Source organism: Pseudorasbora parva, chromosome 23 (genome assembly GCF_024679245.1).
Source record: "Pseudorasbora parva isolate DD20220531a chromosome 23, ASM2467924v1, whole genome shotgun sequence".
NCBI classification, from domain to species: Eukaryota; Metazoa; Chordata; class Actinopteri; order Cypriniformes; family Gobionidae; genus Pseudorasbora; species Pseudorasbora parva.
The window spans coordinates 8,432,551-8,457,809 of NC_090194.1; the positions used below are offsets into that span (position 1 = coordinate 8,432,551).

Consider the following 25,259-nt stretch of genomic DNA (forward strand, 5'->3'; position numbering starts at 1 on the left):
CAATAAAAACGAGCCGATGCTTTACCACATGAAACAGCTATAAATCCGACAGTTGCTCTGAAACAAATTCTCAGTAAGTGCCGGTGACTGCAGGAGAAAGAGAGAGAGAGAGGAGGGTGGAAGAGAAAGCAAAGGCAGCACGGGGAGATCGCTCTGCACTTAAAGGCTACGGAACTTGATTGCCTTTCTCTCAAAGGTAAAATTCTGTTGTGTGTGTATATAATTCATTTAGTTTTATTTTATTATTATATTTTATTTTATTTTGTATTTATAAGATTTTATTTTGAGCAACTGCAATATAGCCTATAAGGCCAGTTGGATTGTTAAATTTGAAAAGTTAAAAGTTGATATACAAGTCACTGTGTTACGTAAGGAAATGTGTTTATATCATATAAAAATTCAATTTACTTTTGTTATATAGCTATCTTTTTGGTATTTTGCATCTAAATAATGCTTGGGGTCTGTTGTAATGTGAATTTTGTAGTTTTAGCACCCCTCCCTGTCACCACTGTAATGCAAAAGAGCCAAATGAGTTTGAAAGAACTGATTTTGAAAGTGATATACATCCATAACAGTGTGAGTCTTTGTGTTCAAGAAAGTGTAAAAAAAAAACGATTTAGGTGTGTCTTTATTTGTGCTCTAGAAATCCTTTTTATAACAACATCATCACATGCAATTCTGGGCATTCCATTAAATTGGCTCAAACACTTCTGTCTCTCTTCTTCATCCACAGATTGTGAGGTCTCATCCCACCAGGCAACCACCCTTTTACTCTTATCTGTCTGCTTTACTACTCCTTGCAGTCATGGCACCCACTCTAGCCACGGCATTTGCCCGTCGCTGGTGGATGGCGGTAACGGCCATAATTGAAAATCTGCTCTTCTCCGCCGTTCTGCTGGGCTGGGGTTCCTTACTCATCATGCTGAAGTCTGAAGGCTTCTATTCATACCTCTGCACGGATCCAGGTAAGAGTCACTCTAGATTCCACCTAGATCCAAAAAGGATTTACCAGCCTGATGCCACAGGAGAACCTTTTTAAATTTCACAAAGAATGTGTTTATTGTATGTAAGGGTGTTTTAAATAACCCAGAAACCAATACACTCTGCTCTGAAGAACCAATATAACATCAAGAATTTAAGGACATTTGTGTTACATGATGCGCTGCAAGTCAAGTTTGTGAACCTATCTATAAAATAATTTAATTTAATACCTGATTATATTTAGCTTATTGGCCAGTATACGGATAAAATTCCATCCATTTCTTTCCAGTCTGATCTTGAAGGCTCAGGATCGTATAAAGTCACATGTAAAGTCAAGTGTATTGTGCAGTATTCCATCACTGACAGTAGCGTTTTATGTGGTGTAACTGATTGCGCTTCACAGAAAAACACTTTTGTGCTTACCTTCTCTAAGGAGGAAGAATGGTGTCTTCCCTCAGGAGCCTCACAAACACAGAAACTACCACAGACTTCCATTAAATCAGCTGGTATAGTCACGGTTGCTCAGTAAAACACTGGAATGTTGTAGGGTTTTCCACAGGGACTCTGACCTAATCAACTGTACCTTTAAATCGAAAGGCCTACAGCTTGTTTGATGTAAATTAAGATCCTTATCTTCTCAGTCAGACCTAATGATTAGAGCCTAATTGATTGATTGAACTGGCTTTGGTGTTGATTTGCATCACATAAGAACATTTTGATCTGCTGATGCCCTTTTATCACTGTCTTGTTCTTTCTCAAGCACTTTGTGCTAGGTTTAATAAAACATGAGGTCATTGAAACCTATTTAACCACAAAAGCTGGTTTGAAATTCCCAGGCAGACAAGAGGAAAAGGGGTAAGGAGGGGTAGAAGACGATAAAAAGAGTTGTTTGTGAAGGAAACTGTAGGAGGCTTATCGTTTGGGTAGATCTAGGAATACCACTTCTTCTGGGTGGAGTGGTGGGCATCTTACATGTCTGTCAGTCTGCTTGGCAGGACATTTTTGCATTGGAAAGTGCTTATTGCTTCTTTTTGCTGCTGTCATAGTTCCTGGTTTTTGACATTACTCAGCTGATTGACTGTCCTTTTGGTCAGTCACGTTATTGTGTCTCAGCGAAAAATGTCGCAAGACTGTATTCAGCAATGTTAAAGTCCTCAGATAAGACTCAAAGGACAGAGTCATGAGGCACTAGTCAGCATTCATTCTTCTTGAGGGACTTTTGAAAGATGAGATGACGCTTGTGGTTTTAGTAGACTAGCTGTGATTTCCCACCATGCAATCTTTGAAGTTGGCACAACAATGTTTTTTTTTTTCTTTAAATCACATTCACGCTCTATTTGAAATGAGGTTACAGACAATTTGTATTGTGTGTCTGTTCCTTACATTTTATCAGATCTGGCCACCAAACTAATGGCTATGAATGAAAAGAACAACCCCTCCTTGTCTTCACTCCCTAATCTGTTATTGTTAATAGTTTATTTTTAATACTTAGATATTTACAAAAGTTTAGGACATTTTAAAATAATTTTAATTTGGATTTTGGAAATTTCGATTTCTGATACTCAGAATCAGACATGGCCGTCGGCCCATCAGACAATAGGTGAAGGATCAGATGAAAAGCAATATTAATTACTTATATCAGTAACAAACCAATGTGTTACATAGAATATGGTTTATTACACTGAGGTTAAGTAATAAACCTTTCAACTGAGGTTCAGTAGGTTCATGTATGTTCAACCTTTTTATCAAATGCACACACTCCAGTTTTCTTTTTTTGTGGAGACCAGATGATGGCTATCTTTCTGGGTGTGTCCTGCAATATGCAGCCATTTGCACTTCAGTGTGGCCTACGTACACCATCTTTGGTGCATCTTTAGCACACACATTAGCACGCTTTAGGAAAGAAGCCAGAGCAAGCCTCAGTTTCCTATCAGGCGAGGTAAAACCCAACCCTTCATGTGTGGCATGAGAAAGTTCACGACCGGGTGTGAAACACGTCAGAACATTCTGCACTGACTCTAATGCACAGTTGGCGTTGGAAACCACCTCCCTTGTTGTGGAAGGGTGACACGTGCATCATTAGGATGACACTGGCACAATTGAGTGGCTGACTATAGCAAATTTAGCATTCCAACACCAAAAAAGAACATCACTTTTTTTTAAAGTTCTCCAACACATTATTTAAGACTAGACAACTTTGAACGTACTGTACATTCTATTTACATTACTGGAGGAACATTTGTCCATACTGTTAAAATAATCTTGTCAGAACATGTCTCAAAAGTGTACTTTTTGTTACCACATTTTGTGTTTTTCAGGGGTTATTTTTGTTACGCATCATCAGCAGTTAAGATGGAAAAACATCTAGATTAGTATAAGGTCAGGTCTGATTATTACTTTATATGTCTCCAGTGAGCCAGCAGCTATTAATTGAGTGTCACTTGGTTTGGTATCTGTAGTTTATATATGTATATGCATGGTGAGATAATGTCGAACAGGATTGTACAATAGTCCAAAAGGACGATTATAAACATTGTTCCTGCAGCAGAACAAGATAAAGGAAGAGCAAATGTTGAGCTTTCTCCTTTCTATCATTCCCAGCTCTTATCTCGGGTTTTATTGAGACCACATAATGGTGATTCCTCATTCCAAGCATTTTACTGCTGGGTGAAGGTTTATCTCAGACACTTTGGAGCTGCTGAAAAGACCAGTTTATGTAATTCTAGGTTGGCTTATGCTGGGCTAGCCACGCTGGTCATAAGCAAACCTTTTCTAATTAGAAAACCTGGTGAGGACATTATCATACTTTGAGTTGTTTTTGTGAAGTAAATCATTTAAAGTACAAACATTTTGTACAAAGTACATTTAGTCCATTTAGACATTGAGCATGTCAAAGATATAGTGTTGGTTTCATTTGGTATTCCTCATGCCATTTTAAACCTGTATGACCCCTCTTCATTATTGAACACAAAATAAAGTTATTTTGAAGAATGTTGGTGTCCAAACAATACTGGAGCCCATTTACTTTTATTGTTTGGACAAGATAAACTAAGTTAAAATATCTTCTTTTGTTTTCCGTAGTAGAAAGACACTACTTTCCCCAGGCTTCCAGTGCTCTTGTTGCTATAGAAATTTTATCAACAGACAATTCCGAGTCTTGAGGTATTATTGGGTTGTCCTTACTTTCTGTAACTTTACTTCATGGACCGTTTCAGTTTGTTGACAAGGCGAAGAGTGTATGAACCCCAGTCTTGAAATTAAACCCTCATCGTTCACTTTGATCCAAAATTAATCTTTAATACATCCCCCCCCCCCCCCCCCCCCCAATTGAGCGTTCATTGGAGTGGTCCAACAACCTAGGACTTTTATCATACTTGAACCACGGATACCCTAAAAAAATTGATGGGATTTTAAGTTTTGTGGTTGAAATTTAAAAAAGTAACAAATCCTTCCCTCCCGGGTCAATCTGACCCCCATAGGAAATATTGGAATGCTTTAATAAACATAGAAAAACTAAAAATGCTCAAACATTATCAAAAATTTTATGTCTACATGTGTATCTGAATGCATACTGAAGAAAAACTGACTTTAGGACGCAGCAGAATCGCTTTTTTTTTTTGCTCCATGTTGAGGCCATATAGTGGCAAGAGTCCCAAAATATCGTTATAATAATTCTTTCCACAAGAGAAAGAATAAGCTGATGGCTACAAGGGTTATGCATGAAATCGTGAATTATTTTGAATTTAAGTTGAAAGAATGTGAAAATATTATTTATTTATTATTTATTGATCAAATTTAGTAATTTAAAGGTAAATACGTAAAAAAAATTATAATAAAAAATAGATACAAGATAAATGATATAAGGTTTCTGGACTAAAAAAAATTAAGTATAATTTTAGGGCTTTAGGTCATTTTGACCCACAAAGGAACGGGTTGTTATAAAGTGCGAGGGAGGGATGAGAGTTTAAAGGAACTATCATAAGGTATAGAAGTCTGCACGTGTGGCATCCGCGTGGTTGGACATCCACCAGAATTGCAAGTACCTGATGCTTACGTCACAGCATAGGGCTCACAGCAGGGACACGTGACCAGTTTTTACACCAGCATCTGAGTTTTCTCACTCTCTCCCTCTCTTTATCCCCATGATTTAGCAGGAATGATGAGTAGCGAAACTCCAGTGGGTTGTATATATTAGCAGTGATCATGCAATTACATGGGTAACATTAGCCTCTTATATCTCTCCTCTTCTCCTACTTTCAAGGAAACAGCTCGATGGCAAACTTCTCCTTACCAGCTGTGCCGTCATCACCGTCGAATGATGCAGATTTTGAATATGACGAGTTCCAGCCTGCCCAGCATGATGGAGGGGTGGAGATGGTCCCTCTGAAACATCCAGAGGACTACCTGAGGATGAACGGCTGGCTCATCTGTAAAGAACAGGATGAGATGCTGAATCTGGCCTTCACCGTGGGCTCCTTCCTCCTCAGCGCCATCACACTCCCTCTCGGAATCGTCATGGACAAATACGGTCCACGCAAACTCCGCCTGCTTGGAAGGTAGGTAGCACACACTTCATATTTTTAAATATCATTCCAATGACAATCATTTATTTTTGGGAAGAAACATGAATTAAAAACATATATGTTTGCATTAATATATAAAGCTTTTAGACCTTGTTATGTGGTAAGTGTGTATCCTAAGGTTATAATACAAATGACCATAAAAATGTCAGTGATTAATTGACTTTAAATCTTCTTTTCCAGTGCCTGCTTTGCCCTCTCGTGCCTTATGATCGCTTATGGAGCCAGCAACCCAAATGGTAAGAATGTTGTTAATGCAATTCAGTATGAATTTATGTTACTATCCTCCCAGACAGTATCATAGTGTTGGTCCAGATCTGGCCCACATCTGGTACACTCAAAAAAATGATACGTTGGATCTACTGAATTTTTTTTTGGTTCCACGTAATTGGATTATGTTGAATTTAATTAACATTGTTTATTTCAGTAAAAGTTTTTTTTAACGTAAAGTTAATTCAATGCCATTTAGTTAAATCAGGTTAACATTCTTAATTTTGTCCAAATTATACTATTACTAATACTATACTATATATATATATATATATATATATATATATATATATATATATATATATATATAGTATTAATTTTTAAGAGTAATTACACTTTATATATATATATATATATATATATATATATATATATATATATATATATATATATATATATATATATATATATATATATATATATATATATATAAAGTGTAATTACTCTTAAAAATTAATATAAAAATCAAAACAAGTAATCCAGTTTAAATGATTATTTTTATTTAGTGAAATGCTATTTTTTAGAACATTTACAGAACTTTTTACAAGATTGTATTTGCTAGCTAAGATGGTTTTGTTACTTCCATGGCATGCCCAAACAAGTTGATTTTTTTAATTATTAAAACAGCTTCAATCGTTATTAGCGAATCCTTACTCCAAGCACATGCTCTACATTTCACCACAATGGTAACGTCCAAAAAAGAAAAACGTCCAATAAACTTTATTTAAACATTTACTCTCCGAATTCAGCCCCTTTGCAAAGCATGATGGGAAGTAAAAAGTCCTGTTTGATTGGGTTACTTGATTGAAACATGTTATTTCAAAATAAAAACATCAAGTCATGTCAAAGAGTAACGGTTTTAAGTCAGTTTTACAGGAATCAATTACATTTGAACCAGAAACCTCATATAATGGTGCTAAATCAAGATGAATTGCTTAAATAAACTGAACAAAGTTTTTTTTTTTTTTTTTTTGAGTGTACGAGACTATGTTGCTATATTGAAACAGAAACCAATATGTCGATTTTCCACCAGAAATGATTAACATCTGCTTGTTTTTCCTAGAACTATCCGTTCTGATCTTCATCGCTCTGACCTTTAATGGCTTTGGGGGAATGTGTATGACCTTCACTTCACTTACAGTGAGTGTTAACTTATTCATGAATGCACACTTGTGCTTCATTTTTTCTAGCTCTTTTGATGTGTTCGTTTGTTTCTTTGCTAATTAGCGACTGTAACCGCCATTAACACTGAGGGGGATACGTCCCATCTGATTCAGATCAGCCTTAAGATAAGGCTTTTTCAATGGTAAATTTTGATAGTGTTACATTTGTTCCCTGCAATCAAGTTACATCCAGGCTAGTTAAAAGTCTCCGTGTCTCTTTTTCCTCAGTCTTCTCAAGCTTAGTGCAGTAAGTTAATCATTAGTCCCATCTGTGCATCTTACTTCAGTGTTTTTCCTGCTGACTTGCTTTTGTCGCCGCACTGGCACCATGCATTAACTCCTGATTCAGTGTGCTGACCCTGTAAGATTAGCCTGCGGTTATCATGTGTTCAGAACGACCCGAGGAACTACATGACCATGAACTCACAAAAACACTTACATCCAGAGTCCAAAATGAACATGTTAATGTCCAAACCCTGAGAAAAACAACACTTCAAATACTTGCATTACATCGATGACTTAACGCGAAGATTTGTTGATGATAATGAGAGCGTTCTTGTTTGCCGCGGTGCGTCGCTTAGATGGAGTCGCATAACAATTGATTTTGGAGAATATCTTCACACCAGTTCCAACAGGAATTCTCATAACTCTTCTATCACAAAGCTGCTGATCACACACATTCAAATGCATTCTTACGTAACAGGACACTCGCTGTTGCTCATCCACTTGTTGTCACAGGAACAAGGCATAACTGTGGGTAGGCTGCCCCAGTTTGGGCTCCAATTAGAGTCATAAAAGAGACTCTGCTTCAGCCGGTTCCAACTGGATGGATCATTCCTCAGTTCTTAGTTATTCCTCTTTTATTGACTAAGAGGAACAGAAAGAAAGTGAAGTAAGAAAGAAGTGTGGATTAAGTGTTCAAAACATTTTGGGGTCACTTGCTCTTTTTCTCTTTCCGCTGTTTGAACACCAGCCCTTATACTCTGGTTATAGTCAGTGACTCTGAACTAAAACTGCTTTCACTGTTGACCATCTCTCCTTGCCTGCTGCCATTTTTTAGAGAAAGACTGTGGATCAACTGTATTTATTCTCATAGCAACCACACAGTAAAAAATATGCTCTGAAAATGATTTTTTTTTCTATTGCTATGATAGTTATGGATTATTATATCATATTAAAATAAATAAATAAAGAACTTAACAATTTTATTAAAATAATATATATAAATGTAAAAATAAAAATATTTTTTAGGGTTGGATTGTTATGGATCATTTACATTTTTATATAATTTTTAGTGCTGTTAAAAATGAATAATCACGATTAATCACATCCAAAATAAAAGTTTGTGTGTGTGTGTGTGTGTGTGTCTGTGCACTCTGTATAGTTATGTATATATAAATACACACTCAGTAACACTAAGAAATAAAATTGCATGTATATACTGTTTATATATATTTATATAATTTATATTATACATTAATATAATATTTTATGTATAAATGAATTCTTAGATATATACATGCATGTGTGTGCATTTATGTATACATAATAATTATACACGTATGTTAGGTACACACACAAACTTTTATTTTGGATGCGATTAATCGCAATTAATCATGTTGACTGCACTAAAAATTCATATATATATATATATATATATATATATATATATATATATATATATATATATATATATATATATATATATATATATATATATATATATATATAATACTAATACATCTGCTGTAATTGTGTTTTCTGTGAGTAAATCTGTCATGAAACAGAAGTTTTAAATGAGTACCAGCTCCCAAAAGAGCAGTCCTCTGTCTGCCTATCTAAAGTTATTTGTAACTAAATGAGTTATTAATTCCTTCCAGCTGCCCAACATGTTTGGTGACCTGCGTGCCACCTTCATCGCGCTCATGATCGGCTCGTATGCTTCCTCGGCTGTCACCTTTCCTGGGGTCAAGGTTTGTTAGATTAAACAACTTGGTGAAAACAAGTGATTGTAAGTTAACCCTACCTTATGTTCTTACGAGTATGATTTGTTGAACGTTGTTTCTCTTACCAGGTGATCTATGACGTCGGTGTGACCTTCATCACAATTCTGGTGGTCTGGGCGGGCTGTGCAGGCCTCGTCTTCATCAACTGCTTCTTCAACTGGCCCCTGGAGCCTTTCCCTGGACCCGAGGACATGGACTACACGTAAGAAACACACATACACCGCTCTTACACACATCGAACATCTACAATATCTCACTCGCATCGTGTATATTTTCTGTCTCTCTGTCCATCCAGCATCAAGATCAAGTTCAGTTGGCTGGGATTCGACCATAAGATTACAGGAAAGCAGTTTTATAATCAAGTTACGACAGTGGGCAAGCGTCTTAGCGTGGATAACACTCAGAAACAGAAAGAGCTTGCCAAAGAGGGTCAGAAACTTTGTCTGTCCACCATGGACCTGGAACTGCAGTGTGAGACCAAGGAGGAAAGTAAGTGACAATGTCTGAAACAAGAAAACACCACATATCCAAATACACAAACGCAAAGTTTCGAGAACAGAGCTATAAATGGGTCGACGGGTCAGCAAATAGTTTGGACCAACTCTGTTTTTCTTTTGTTCCTTGCAGCTCAGTCGTTCATGAAGAGCATTTTAAGCCCTCTGTTCATGTTGAGTCTGGTGACCATGTCTGTAACACAGCTGCGTCTCATCTTCTACATGGGAGCCATGAACAACATCTTGGAGGCCCTCGGCGGAGGAGATCTCAACACAGGTGGATAAGCATGATTGCATATGCCTGGCAAAAATATATATAAATAAAGTCATTTAGGGTCATTCTGATATGTGAACGCCGCAAAAAATATTCTGGGGGATTTTTTATTATTATAATTTTTTTACTAATTACAATAATTAATATTGGTGAATGTGGTAAAACATCGATTCTGGGGGGTAAACAAAGCTAAATATTTTTATTATGAGTTTATAATTATTATGAATATTTTTTTCTAGGTAAAAAGCAAAAAACGAACTAATTCAGATATGTGAACACAGCAAAAGAAAATACTTATGGGAAAAAAAACATGAAGGAGGGGGGTACATTTTTTACCCTTGATAATTCAGAAAAAAAGACTAAAGAAAAACATTTTAGTTATGATAATTCAGATATGCCACAGCAAAGTACTATTTTCTTTTCAGAAAAAAAAAAACATAAAACAAACACATTTTAATTACAGTAATACAGATATGAGAACACAGCAAAATATATTTTCTGGGGAAAAGGCATTATGATAATTCATATATATGATTGCAAAAAACATTTTTGGGGGGTAAAATCACAACAAAACATTTTATTTCTAATAATTCAGATATATGATTGCAGGATAACAAAATGTTTCTGTAAAAAAATTACAAAACATTTGAACTATGATAATATAGATATGTAAATGCAGCAAAAAAATAGTAATTATGTTACTATTACAGAATATTATATTAGTTCTTTTAATTATTTAGTTTACATTTTTCCTGTCAGTTTTAAGGTAATTGCCTTCTAATTAAATTTTTTTCTTTTACTATTTTTGCAGTTGAGAAAATGGAATTGGGTAAGAATCTCAGTAGCGCAGTAGAAACCAGTAGAGCATGAAGTTCCTTAAGCATGTTGTTCTAACATTTAACCTTCTCCTGTACTCACCTCAAGCGTATCGCACTCCCTGTCCACCTGTGCTCTGGGACGTAGTGCATACGCAAGCCTTCAGAGTGCCATAAACTCAGCCATTAACCAGAGTAGTTATTAACCAACCTCAGACGTTATCCATTAGACAGCGTTATAATATCTCTCTCTCCTGTTCTCTCAGTGAGTCTCTACACCTCCATTTTTGGGGTGATGCAACTCTTGTGCTTGATGACGACGCCGGTCATCGGTCAGATCATGGACTGGAAGCTGAAAGAATGCGATGATGGAGAAATCAATGAAAAAGAGCACAACAAGTAGGTTATGGAGCACTTTTTAGTGAACTTTGGACATGGACTAATAATGTGTGAAGTTCAATCAATGACAGCTGTTTTAAGCGTCTCTTTTCACTCCTTGTTTCCAGAGATGAACCCCAGCCCAAACGCAGAGACAGACAGATTCAGAAAGTCACCAACGCCACACGTGCCTTCATCTTCACCAACATCCTCCTCGTCGGCTTTGGCGTCACCTGCCTAATTCCAAATCTCCCGCTTCAGGTGTGTTATGTATCTCTGTGTTTTGAATAGTCCATAGAAATGCATCAGTTCAACAACAAACAAGATACAGGATGTGTTCAGAATAGCATACTACCATTCTACTCTATTTTTTGTAATAACTTTTAAAACATATTCCCTTGTAGTACACTCTAAAAAATGCTGGGTTAAAAACAACCCAAGTTGGGTTGAAAATGCACCGACCCAACAATTGGGTTGTTTTACCCCAGTGGTTGAGTTGTTTTAACCCAGTGGTTGGGTTAAATGTTGCTTAGGACAACCCAATTGCTGGGTAAGAACAACTCAACCATTGGGTTAAAACAACCCAATTGCTGGGTAAGAACAACTCAACCATTGGGTTAAAACAACCCAATTGTTGGGTAGGTGCATTTTCAACCCAACTTGGGTTGTTTTTAACCCAGCATTTTTTAGAGTGTACATTTTTAATAACAATAAATAATAAATAATTAATAAATAATAACGGCACAAATATTTAAATGTGTTGCATTTTGCAGGTAGTTTAAGACTTAAGATTTAGATTTTTAAAAATGTACTGCAAGGGACTACTAATATTTTTTATGTTTTAAAAGCTATTACATTAATGGAAATATGACATGTTTTTGGTGAGTTTATAATATAATACATTTCTCATAATGTAAAAATTGTTATTACATTATGAGTTGCAACATACATAAAATATACACACTGATATACACAATATACATCTTTGTGCAAATGTAATATTCATGAGTATTCAGTGCATGTATTTGTATACTGTGCACAGTGTACACTACATACTGCAGTGATATTAAGAGTATGCTATTCTGTTTATTGTGCAGAGGAAGGCTATGGCCAAATTTGGAATAGCATACTACTCTTACTATATTTGCCATACGGGGTAGTGCAATGCACCATACAGCAGAAAAAGTAAAAGTGGTATGCTATGCAACATCCACCTATTTCTCTTCTGCTTATCTGTACAGCATCTCCCTCTAGTGGCTTAATTATGAAACTACTAGCATGCCAATTTTACAACAAGAAACAGTAAAACCTCGAACAGTCATTAAACCTCATGTCATCTCTCTCCAGATGTTCTCATTTGTCCTTCACACTATCGTCAGAGGCTTCATCCACTCCGCCATCGGAGGACTTTACGCTGCCGTGTGAGTTTATCAGTATTATCTCTAATACATGATTATATATAGCTTTGCGATCATTACTTTTGCCAGGATTTAAAGGATATGATATGATAACACATAATCTGTTTGTGTGTCTGCAGGTACCCTTCATCTCAGTTCGGCAGTCTGACTGGAATGCAGTCATTGGTTAGCGCGCTGTTCGCTCTGCTGCAGCAGCCTTTGTTCATGGCCATGATGGGACCACTGAATGGAGACCCGCTCTGGGTAGGAAACAAACAAGAGAGAGCTTTAGTAATGCTAAATGGAATAAATGCCCGTTAGGCATGTTTTGACCTCCTCTCTATCTTTTTTTTTTTTTCTGGTGTAGGTGAACGTCGGTCTCCTGGTTCTCAGTATGCTGGGCTTCCTGTTACCGCTGTACCTGCTGTACTTCAGGAGAACTCTGCACAAAAAGAGGAAGGAGAAGGAAAATAATTCTAAAATCTTTCTGAAAATTAACGGCAGTGATGTACCAGAGGCATTTGTGTAATTAAAAAAAAAAAAAAATGCAGATAAAGGGAAAAACAAAGGCATGAGAATATCATCACAGCTACACAAAAACACATACACACACTATTGTGTGTCTCTTTCTTAGAGGCTTATTAAGTAACCCATTGGATGAAAAGAAGAATGAGAGAGACTTCTGATTCATAAATTATCACAGATATTTCATATTGTGCATTTGAACGTGATAACGTTTCGAACCTGACTGCCTCTCCATTGTGTAAACCAGGGAGAATTCAGTGCTCTGCAAATTGGTATATGGTTTTTATATACACCGTTTACGCCAACTAGACGTTTTTGAGGCCAGCCTGGCCCGCACAGACAGTGTAATGCTGCCAGTTTTGCCCAGAAACGCAGCCAAACACCCCATTCATTCAACTCACCTTCACAAGTGATTTCAGTATAAGCCAGTATAGCCCTAACTTTTCATTTTTGAAGGTGCTGTATGTACGTTTTTCACTTTACTAAAGCATAAACATACCATAATATGCTTGAAGATATTTAGGAAACATGCTAAATTCACCTTTGGTACACATTGGCACTACTTTGAAATGTGCGTTCCGTGTCGGAAACAACAATGTCCAATATTTCGAATTTTGACTGCAGTACCTATTTCGACCACTAGCTATAAACTATCAATCCTACATACCGCACCTTGTGATAATAATAGTGCAATGTAATCGCATTCACTATAAATCCCTTTCAAGAACATTTTTCATTCATAATGATACACAAAGTGCCTTTTTTATGAAATGTTGTATTTATGAAAAGGATTTGATCACTTTTGATCATAGGTACTTTATGAAAGCCACAATTTATGTATGTCAGTTTGTATATACGTTTTTACACTTCATGCACATGAGATGCATACATAAAAGAGGCTGGACTGAACTGCTAATGATCTACAGTGAGTGACTGATCTGCGAGGCGATGGCTGAAAGCTGAGGCGCAGATGTCAGGGCAACTACAGCACTTTTAACACATGTCCCATAAACCCCCTCATGACCCATTATTCCCTTTTTCTGTCTTTCTTTCACTAACATTCTGTGATTTCTCAGAGTGTGTTGAGAGTAAGTTATGTCGCTGATCGTTAGATCAAGTTATCATGGACCTCTGAAGTAAAATATTGTATAGAAAGAAACTTAACTCACAAACGTGCCTTGTGTGCAGTTTACAGTGCAGTTAGTAATGCTGATGATAGCTGACAGGGAGACTGGAGCGAAGGATTCTGTGGAAATGTTCTGGTATTGTGTGTAATGTATTTATTTCTTAACAGACCATATGGACAATGCAGCCTTACTTGCAAAGGTTGTTGTATTAACTTACATCTCAGTGTTGCAGTGGCTGTTTTTGTTTTTTTTAAACTTTCATGTATTGTTCTATAAGCCAGGCATTAATGTTGAGGATTATATTCAATAAACTTTTTAATTATTACATTTTGCCATTTACTTTTTTTTTTCTTACAGTAAAAACATTATAATAGTGTCTTATATTTAATTGTCTATTGTTTTAATTACACTGAAAAAGTTATATGGCCCTTCCACACCAAGGGTCCTAAAAAGGTTGCCCTTATTCTCTTCACGAGTAACGGGTGTGTTTTGGGCGTAACGTGCAATAAACCAATCAGAGACTCATCTCCCATTCTCTTAAAAAGCCAGTTGCGTTTGCACCATGGCGGATTCGCTATTTACATGGCAGAATTTGCAAGCGGAAAGACTGAACACTTCTTCAGAGAGGAATCATTTAATTTTTTAATATTTAAACATGTTTGTGTGTTGCTGCATGTCGCTGCTATGCTAAGGTGGAAACCTTAGAGATAACTTAATATATGATATTTACCACCTGAATCTAACCATGTCATGTCAACAAATGGAAAAATAAGCAAGCTGTTTACTACCATGTTATTTATTCTGCCTTTTTCCCAGCTGGGAGAAATTTAAATTTAAAAGTAATGTATTACTTGAAAAAGTTCATTGGATTACATAACTCGTGTTATTTTTATGCATCACTGTTTATTTTTTATTCTGCTTTTATTATGAGATTAATTGTGATTATTTAATTTACCAAATTTTTAACAGTAAATAAATGTAAATTAATAAATAAATATGTAAATATGTATATGTAAATAAATAAAAAATATTTTAATGAATATATATATATATATATATAATAGGCTATAGCCTATTATATAATTGTATACAATTAGCAATTATTTAATACAAATATTTTATTTGTAATATTTTACACAACATATTTCCTCAAATTGTATAAATGTGTCTGAATGAATGAATAAATTAAATTAAATTACATAGCTGCTGTTATCCCTTCATCATCATATTTTGCTGTCCTTAAAGGGATAGCCCCCCCCCCCCCCAAAAAAAAGCTAGTTGAAAGTTTGTGTATGACATTATACGAGAGTGATGATCTGACTCTTTATTAAAATTATAAAATTAAAAAAATATTTAAAAAAACAAATTTTAAAATGCCCTATTAGTCAAATAAATAGTACATTTATAGTAAATAAACAGTGTGAATGGGAGACACATATGTGCTTTCAGAAATGCTTTGGTGGAGGGCAGATCATACTGTAACGACATGAAAATAATCGGATGGTGGGATCTGTCCCCAGATGTGCTATAAATAGACTGCACCAGTTTATGGTTACATAATTTGTTACAGATTGTAATTTGACTGATAGCCTATAGACAGATATATGACCACCAGCTGTTACATCACAGAAGTGACCACCTCAGAGCATCCATAGATGGTCCTCCCTGTTTTTCTGTTTAAATAAAACATTAAAGCTGACCACGATCACCCCCGCCCCTATGACGACATCACTCCTATGTCACGGCATCAGGGGTTGTCGTTAACGCCCCCCTCGGCCTGATCAGGAAGTGAATCTGTGGGAAATAGAAAAACGGTCCCTAGAATGACATAGAAGCGGGTGAGGTGGGGTAGACCGAGACACCGGGACTAACGCAGGACTCGAAACTAATTTGGATTCGCCCAGGTGCAAAACGACGTTATCTTTGAACGGCATAAAGCACCGGAGAAAATGCTCATTAAAGAATTGTAAGTGCAGCGTTATTTTTTGATTGGATTGTAATGAGAGCATCCTCTGTCTGTCCATCCAGCACAGGTACCAGAGGCCATGGCGACATTGGAAACTTGACTTTATGACAGTTCACATTTAAAAGCCCTTGGTCGTAATAATTTTGTCAGGCATTTAATATACAAATGTCTTTGGTGATAGCCTATTTATCATTTTACATTGGCCTGCAACACACTTTATATGTGTTTAAAACGTGTCTGTGACGTTTTGCTGGTGCAATAACGTTTTCCCCGGATTATTATTAATCAATTAAACGCCTTTTGCCTCAACTATCTTATCAAACGAGTTTAATTGTGTCTTCGTTGTGTTATTGATACGCTCGTGAAGGTGAAACGGACCAAATTGAGCACACCGCGTTCCGATATTAAATGGCGCCGGTGTATTTATACTAATACTTTCAGAAACATCCCGTTCATTTATCACCATCTGGTAGGATATGCTATATTCATATTTTCGCTTAACCGTCCGCGCTGGGTCCGTTCACCTTGTGCATGTTTCATTGAACCGCACGACTAACTTGATAATATATCTTCTAAACCTCCTCCCGTCATTCACCTTTGAAATATTAATAACCTCTAGCCACAAACACAGAAGGCATCGTCAGAAAGGTCACTGAAACCACATGAGCCTCTCTATTCATCTCGAAACAGTGCGGTGCATAATACTATCACATAGATATTCTGATGTCCCCGGTGGAAAAAAAGACCCAGCCTGTGTCGTAAGATGGGTTTTGGCAGTGTGTGAATTGTTCAATGACTTCTTCAAGAATTTCTGTCAGTAATTTTCTGTTTTCTGGCGCCCCTATCGTCAAGCAATCGTTTACAGCAGACATTTTTGTCATACGTGTAGCCAGCCTATGAGGTGTAAAGTCACTGTAATAAAGTTAAAAACATGACACTAATTTATTTAGTCGATTTGATCAGTGATACAGACATCAATCGAGGAGCTGTTGTTGTTGGTTAGGCTACTCGCGTAAAGCCGATTACTGTTCGCTTGCGATTTTACATTTAGTGCATTCTGTAAACTTCCCTGGTTAGGCTATTGGGTAAACTCAGGGCAGGCTGGGAGTTGTTGGGCCAGTTAACACAAGCAAACTATCTTTTTTTCTATCTCAGCAGGGCTACATAAATTGAAAAAGGTCGAAATGGTTTTTAAATCGAACTCAGACGCAGTGCATTTCAGGTTTATCCCAGTGTGTCCTTCAGAAATACCTCTTTCACTTTAATTCCGCTGTTGAGGTGTTCTGTTCGCGCGCGAACACACACACACACACACACACACACACACACACACACACACACACACACACACACACACACACACACACACACACACACACACACACACTCACACACACATATGTTGGTCTATGTGGTTTACAGGGACTCTCCATAGGCGTAATGGTTTTTATACTGTACAAACCGTATTTTCTATCCCCTTACACTGCCCCTGCCCCTAAACCTACCCATCACAGGAAACATTCTGCATTTTTACTTTTTCAAAAAAATCATCATTTAGTATGTTTTTAAGGCCATTTGAATTATGAGGACATTTGATATGTCCTCATAAACCACATTTATAGTGTAATACCAGTGTAATACCCATGTAGTTATACAAATTTGTGTCCTCATAAACCACATAAACAGGCTCACACACACACACACACAACTTCCAAATGACTCAGCCACGAGCTGAATCTCTACAACGCGACGTCTGTAACAAGGCTAACGTATTATCATCATCTATCATACACCGGCATCTCTCTGACGTCACTTTCAACCACGTCATGGAGGTTCTGAGAAACAGAGAGGTGAACACGAGGTGTCCGTTCTAAGAAATATGAAAACTACAATGCATCATATGTAGCATGGAATAGTTTTAATTTTCATATTTTGGAAAATAGCTAACAAATGAGACGTGTATTAAGAGGAGCAGGTTCTCTTGGCTCTAGTGGGTGCTTGTTGTAGCCTACACCTCAGGTCCCTCAGGGTTTGCTGTCCATGGTACTTCATGCTTTCAATAATGCGCTAAAAATAACTTTCAACACTAAAAATACCCTCGGGTGAAGAATTAGACCTTTAATAAAAATGTAAATGCAGTTTTAGTTTCAAATTTGATCATTTGTGAATCATTTGTGAATGAAATTTCAGCTTCATTATTATACATGTAGGCCTAGCTTTTACGACCTCATATTTGATAGATTTGTGGAATATTTGTTGATTTAAAAAAACAGTGGCGATAGTCATTTGGTATTGCTGTGATGTCATAAAAGTGACAGAGAAGAGCAGAGTTGCCGCTTCAAGAGGGAGGGGAAGGTAGTTTGATTAAAAATGATGAGGGCATACGCATGGGCACACATAAAAAAAAAAAAAAAAAAAAAAAAAAGATGTGCAGATAGGTATAAATAGCAATATTCCATAAAAAAGACTTATCAATTTTGATTTCATGGTGACTTTAAAAATAATTAGTCACACCACATGACTATTTAAATGACACTAGTGAAGGGAAAAATTTGTTTTAAAATGGCAATAAACTTGATCCATTGATGTTATACATCAGCTATCTACATTTGAGGATTTTTGTGCTTTTATTAGACATCAGTAGTTTGTGTATGTGGGCTAAAGCAGTGACCTCTTGTTCTGTGTGTCTCTTACTCACTTTCCTCTGATCCAGTTTACCTCCATGATCCAGCCTTAAAATACCTTTTTAGTCACCCATGCCTCACCATCATGGCAATTTTACAGATTATATTGGCGTTTCTTGAAGTATATGATCACTTCTGGCCTGTTAAACTTTAGAAAATAATCTCTCAAAAAATATTTTTCTCTATCTGTCTATTTTAATTATTCTCAGTAATATCCAACATATACATTCATCACACTTACTTAACTCACTTAATTTGGACATTTTCTTCCATATATATATATATATTTACAGTAGGTAAAGTAACCTTAGTAAGAAAAAAAATTGCCCAAAGTTGGTTCCAAAAATATTTACATTTATATATATATATATATATATATATATATATATATATATATATATATATATATATATATATATATATATATATATATATATATAATTATTATGTTCTCATTTGGCTGAATGCAGTTAGTAGTAAAGCAGAGAAGCTGACCTTTTCTCTAAATATTGAGTTTCAGAATCTATTTGTACACTTGTTACTGAAACAATAAGTAAAGCCTGCCTTATACAGCGAAATGCAGCCATGCGGGCAAAGGCATTTATAATGCAGAAAGTAGCCAGGGTGTCATCGAGGCAGAGTACATGAGACACCGAATCCACCACTGTGACCGATAGCCCCTGTTCAGGACGCAGGCAATGCTCGGGAGGGCAAGGTGACTCCTGCTATTAGCAGATGCTAACAGCAAACAGTAAAACACACCTGTGCGACCACAGCGTTTGATAAATGGTGAGACTTCACACTGAGATTATGAAGCATCTGATATATGGCGAGGACAAATATTTCCTACAAAATATTATATAATGCAAAATCATTTTCATAATCAATATTTTTGACTCGTTTTCCAGTAAAAAACGGCTTGCCAAAGGTCTTGTCATACATTAAAGCTGCAGTTCGTAAAACATTTTTTGGTTAAAAATGATGCATAGCCAGTACATAAGTAGCCAGTGTGCAAAACTATCTCCCACCTTAGCCCACTTCGCAAAGCTAAGTTTATAATAATGTATTATAATTTAAGTGGTACTGGTTGCTTTCCATGGGGAATTTAAGCATGCCACCATTTGTCTTTGTGTCATTATGTCACGTCTATATACATAAAGGAGGAGTCCAGCTAGTATTATCATCGCATGTAAGGATGCTACAGATGGCAGATCATTTATAGCCTTTTCTCACCGCAGCTGGAGTAATTAAATGTAACATTTTGATGGCGGATTATAATCCAGAAAGTTCCAAAAGACACTATCAGTGACAACTGGAGATTTACCTGTCATCAAGAACAAAAGATTAGACTGCCTGGAAATTGAAATCTGAAATATGCACTAAATACATAGTCAGGCAACGTTGATGCTGTTAACATTAACAATTTGAGAACAAAGTATAATCATTTGCACAGTTTGATGTGATATGAGCTAAGCGATCGTTAGATTTAATCACAGATGGTAGCGCAATTTTTTTTTCTTTTTCTTTTTTCTCAGTTGGTCAGAAAAAAAGTGGCAGACATGTTATTTGTTCAGATGACATTGGTGAAAATTCTTACTGTTCGCAGTTCGACTTTTCAGAGAGAAAAGATGATGCAGTGCCAACTACATTGGATCTGACAGTAATATGGCAAAATATGAGTGTGATGCTAACAGTGTGTTTACCATACGTCACTATTGCATTCTCTGATACAGATCGTTTTATATGTACTGATTATTTATACTGTAGTGCCACAGTCAAACTGAATAGTTATGATTTGGTGTCTTTTGGTTCAGCATTTATGGGGTTAATGCATTAGATTATCGGATACAGAAGAAAGCAGGTGGAGAACGCTGCTTTTCTTATTGTTTTGGTCAAAGTCATTAACTGTAATCCTGAATAAAAGCTTCAGTGAGTAAGATCTTCTGTTGTCACCAGTAAGACATTACAACACGTTTCATTTGAAACAACACTGCAACTGACAGTACACTTTTTTCACTTTATCAAAAAGGATGGACTATGAATAGCCTATAAGAATGACAGTGCGACAAACATAATTCCAATTGCTCAAACATAGCAGTGGCCGTTTAGTCTTGAATGTGGCAGGCCAATCAAAAAGGGTCAAAAACCTGTTTTTTTTTCTTGTAAATTACTTGTAAAAACTAAATCTTTATAACATTATAAGTAGACCTCAGAGAACACTATCAAATAAAGTGCAGTTCATGACCCTTTTTAAGCATTATAAGAACAAATCCATCCAGCGATGAAGTAAATCATAACTTTGCAAACTTTGATAAGTTGACTTGTTGGCCTCGTAACCATCAAGCATAGCTTTAGTTTTGGCAGGTCACGTTTGTCAGGCTCGCATCAGCTGACCGTCGCTGACCGTCAGCTGAAATATGTGTACCTATAGGGACACGACGTCTATCACAGCATACGCTCCTTTAGTATTATCAGCAGCTATCACGTTCTCTGGCGTTAATTACTCTCTTCCATTCCCAGCTCCTCCTCTCGTCACTCAGGGTTTGACATTCTGATTCCCCTTAAATGCAATACATTACGTTGGTTCTTTTCTTTTTACCGTAAGGGGGCTTATCGCTGCTCTCCCTGCTCTATTCCATGCTTGTTCTTGTCCAGAACAGAACCATACCACCAATCCAAACTATATGATATTTTAAATCATCTTTGACGATAGTGGTCCTGACAGAATTGAATTAACTCTATCCCCGGCATTGACGGAAATTTCTGGCTTTCTGTGTTTTCACTGTTATATGGTAGGCGGTGCTATTACGCATCCTCTGAAATATTACTGAATTTCCTGATCCAAACACATGCGACGAATATGCAGAAACAAGCAATATCATATGTAATGATATGCATATGTAAAATAACACGATCACCCCAATATAAATAAAAAATGCCTAATGTTACTAAATTAAATTTTGACCCAGGACGAGCTATAGGACTGTGCAAGCATTAGGGGTGTTGGACACAATCTACTGTATTTATGTATGTATATATACACACATACACATTAAATATTTTTAAGTAATGTTTTTGGCTTTAAGTTAAGGCTTTTTTGGATAGGACAGCAGATATTGTTGACAGGGAAACATGGGGTGGAGAGAGAGGTGAACGGGATCGGTGCAGTTGTGGTATATGTCGGCTCGCTAACCACGAGGCTAAATATTTAGCTTTTGAGAGCTTAGGGAGATTACATCTTTCTTAGTGAATAGGAGAGGTCATTTGGTATGTTTTGCTGGTAGAGAGACTCTGATTGGTGGAATTTTCTGTACAGAATCATGGTTAATGTAGTGTGCCACCACAAATTCTGATGTTAAACATGAAAATTGTAAAAAATAATTTGAAATACTACTGGCCAAAGGCTTCAACAAAAGCATATAGGCTACCATCGTTTAACATTTAACTTAGTAGATCAAAGTAGGGTTGTCTTTAAAGGTTTATATGTTATCGTTAAAAATCTATTTCCTAATGGAGAAAATGAATGGAGTTTTTATTTCCGGAACCTGACTGTTGCACTTTAACGATCCAACAATCCAGTAAATTCCCAGTAGACATAATCAAGTCACGTCCCAATTTTTTCTCAGCCTGTTTGAGAAGCTGATTCTGATGTATGTCACAAATTCACAATAGGAAAGACTATCGCAACATCCGTTTCATGCAGACTTTAAAGGTGAACCTTGTCCTTGACCTAACAAGCTTCCTGTCACAGAAGACCTCATAAGTCTGAAGTGTGTGTGTGTGTGTTCATGTCATAAGGCAGATAATGAGAGAGCTGTGCTGGAATGGAGCGCAGCGGTGGTGTTGTCTTACTCCTGAGAAGTATTGATTATATATGCAAGCTGCACAGAGTTTGGTACGCTGCCAACTACCATCCAGAAACGGTACACAGATATTGGAGATGCTCTGGACAAGAAATAGCTTTTATAGGTTTGCTAATATGAACAGATTAACTTTGCATTATGATACTTTGAGCCACTAAATATAGCATTTGTTGAATAGACAAAACCAAGTAGTTCCTGATTCTGAGATTGCATTATAGTTTCTCTATTCTTGCTGTAAGCGCTCAAAGTTAGGCTTTATCAGGAATATGAGGTGAGCTGAAAATGATTGTGGAATAACATAAAAAAAAAAAATGCCTTGAAATGGAGGGTATATAACACTTATGTTATATATTATCATGACACTTTGACCTGACCATGTTTTGCTAATCCGACTTTTAACACCACAGACTGAACAAAATGAAGTCATATTTTATTACCATTTTCTAAACTATAGTGAATAAACTGTGATAATGTGAGAAAATGTGTCTGAAATAAATGTAGGTTTGACTGCATATATGCTGTATGTGTGTGTATACTGTAAGAGTTGTCATATTTTATATATTACAGTTGACACCAATATGTAGTTCTATTTTAAGAAGTTGTCAAAATCATGGCTGAAGTAAAAAGCATCCTATTAATTTCAGTTTTAGAGATGTAACCACATGATACAGCTAACATGCTCCTAAAATAATTTGTTTTTCTTTCTCTTTTGCAGTCGAGTGATCCTACCGATTTCTGTGGAGGAGGTAAGTGCCAACTGTGTGTGTGTATGTGTTTGTGTACAGCACGCTGCGAACGCTGGTAATGACACTGATCCCAAACATTGTTTTGGTATGTGTGTGTGCGGTATCATTCGCTGATTTGCATGTGTTGAGTTCGGATGACTCAGTCTAAGCTCGTTTTGACAGCAGAAGAGTCACGATGTAGTTTCGTGATGCTCTCCATGTGCAATAAGCCACAGATCACAGTCATTCAGTCACTTATGAGTCATTTATCTTAGCGAGAGGATGAATCTTTCTTCTCTCACGCTGTTTGATCCAGTACAGCCCGTGCAGAACCACTAATGCATCACTTCTCTTAGTGTGTGCCAGTTTTAATAACTGTGCTTTTGGCCTAGTCAGCATTTCTCACACTTTGCTTCCTCTCATTCTTTCCTCTGCCCAATTCAGACCGAGCATTCCCTGTGTCTCCCAGTCTCCTCATTCCCCATGATCCTCTAGTGTGTCATTCTATTCAGATCGTGAATATCTAATAAGTTACTTGATGCCATCCCCTTCTGTCTCTCTCTCTCTCTCTCTCTCTCTCTCTCTCTCTCTCTCTCTCTCTCTCTCTCTCTCTCTCTCTCTCTCCTCGTCTAGCCTCATGCACATTTGTGATCTGTAGAAAAATTCATTTCAGAAATTCGCCATAGTGCCAACCGACCAAGAGTGGTACAGTTATGATATCAGAACCCAGAAGTCTAATTTGCCGCTGGTTCCTTTAAGATTTTCCATTTTCAATTTATGAGTAAAATAAAGCCTGTGGTAAACGTAACTTGACGATAATTTGTTGTTTTGTTCTGCAACATATATACTGCACACACCCCAAGATGTCTTATATAGTTAATTATTAAAACCATAATTTACATTGTAGACCAAACTGTCAAAGTAAAGTATAGTCAAATTATGTTTCCCACAGGCTTTATTTTACACATAAATCAAGAAAAATGAACCTCATTATAAAACCCCATAGGAAAATCTTGAAGGAACCAGTGGCAAATTAGTCTTCTGGGTTCTGACATCATACCTGCAGTCTATTATCAATTTATTTCTTACATTAAATAAATAATTTTTGCCTCTAGTTGTAGCTTAAAGACGGCTGGATTTCGCAGAGCTTTTATAATGTAATGCAGCAGACGACTACTTTTGCTTTTTCCGCTCATGCGTATGTGGGGTAGCGCAGTGCCTTTCATCGCATATTCAAATCTTTGTTTGTCATACAATACTTGTCTGAATTGTCAGATGTCATTCTAGATTTTGGTGTTCGCTTGCACGTAGTCTCTGAATTGTCAAAACACCTCTCAAAATGCTTGCTAAGGATGCAAAAAATGCAGAAAATCAAACCCGTGAAAAAAATATTGGACGAGGATTTCGAAATGAATGTGGGTATGATGTCATTGATATAAGCACATTTATTATTTCTCTGGATTTAAACATTCTTGGAAACATTTGGATAATGTAAGTACACAAACATATATCAACAAAATATATAACATTATTCTAGAGTTTTTTGGTAGCCTGACATCATCATACAGAATACGTCTAGTCAGAATATGAGTCTAAAACTGCTCCATAAGGCTGTAATTATGGGGCGTGTTTCAACCAAACTAGGAAAGACTTCAATTGGATAGACCTACAACCAATCAGAGCAACAGAGCGACGCATTACGTCAGTTGTCAAATGTCAACAGAACTCAACTGCACTGTGTTGCCAAGTCTGCGGTTTTCCCAAGAGTTGTTTTCAATGTCCGTGGATTAAGCAACCTCAATTATGTGATAGACCCAGGAATGCAACCTTGCTAAAATAACACACATTTTACCCGCCAAACGCCTTTTTTTCTAAAGAATCACCCCGAGAAGCTATTGTTTTGGGCTAGTAGTTGGCGGGTTTTGTAAAACAGGCAGTTATTGGAAAAACTTGGCAACCCTGTCTGCATGCACGCTGGAATAAATGATCTTTTTCTAAAAAAAAAGATTTA

The 25,259-nt window shown here is 36.6% G+C and overlaps 2 protein-coding genes across 3 annotated transcripts in view; both read left to right on the forward strand.

Moving 5' to 3' along the window:
• The first annotated feature begins 46 nt into the window (after window positions 1-46).
• Window positions 47-14,337, forward strand: slc43a2b (solute carrier family 43 member 2b). Of its 2 annotated transcripts, XM_067433116.1 has the most exons (15): window positions 47-196; window positions 734-965; window positions 5,243-5,537; window positions 5,745-5,800; window positions 6,895-6,971; window positions 8,875-8,967; window positions 9,069-9,202; window positions 9,296-9,489; window positions 9,628-9,771; window positions 10,580-10,597; window positions 10,850-10,982; window positions 11,090-11,222; window positions 12,309-12,382; window positions 12,499-12,622; window positions 12,726-14,337. In XM_067433116.1, the coding sequence occupies exons 2-15, from the start codon at window positions 806-808 to the stop codon at window positions 12,885-12,887; spliced, it is 1,797 nt and encodes a 598-aa protein (XP_067289217.1). In that variant the 5' UTR covers window positions 47-196; window positions 734-805; the 3' UTR covers window positions 12,888-14,337. The 2 variants fall into 2 exon arrangements, with proteins under 2 accessions (XP_067289217.1, XP_067289218.1); XM_067433117.1 differs by lacking the exon at window positions 10,580-10,597 and having other exon boundaries at window positions 48-196.
• Window positions 14,338-15,774: 1,437 nt separating this feature from the next.
• Window positions 15,775-25,259, forward strand: part of pitpnab (phosphatidylinositol transfer protein, alpha b) — a 29,116-nt gene continuing 19,631 nt past the window's right edge. Inside the window, exons 1-2 of the mRNA XM_067433727.1 lie at window positions 15,775-15,976; window positions 23,239-23,269. Coding sequence (XP_067289828.1) covers window positions 15,960-15,976; window positions 23,239-23,269 — 48 coding nt within the window. The 5' untranslated portion in view covers window positions 15,775-15,959. The remainder of the gene's footprint in view (window positions 15,977-23,238; window positions 23,270-25,259) is intronic.

Coding starts and splice junctions, on each gene's coding strand:
- slc43a2b (XM_067433116.1), top strand. CDS start 806: ATGGCACCCACTCTAGCCACGGCATTTGCCCGTCGCTGGTGGATGGCG. Junction 5,801..6,894: donor TGGAGCCAGCAACCCAAATG/GTAAGAATGTTG, acceptor TGTTTTTCCTAG/AACTATCCGTTCTGATCTTC. Junction 8,968..9,068: donor TCACCTTTCCTGGGGTCAAG/GTTTGTTAGATT, acceptor TTCTCTTACCAG/GTGATCTATGACGTCGGTGT.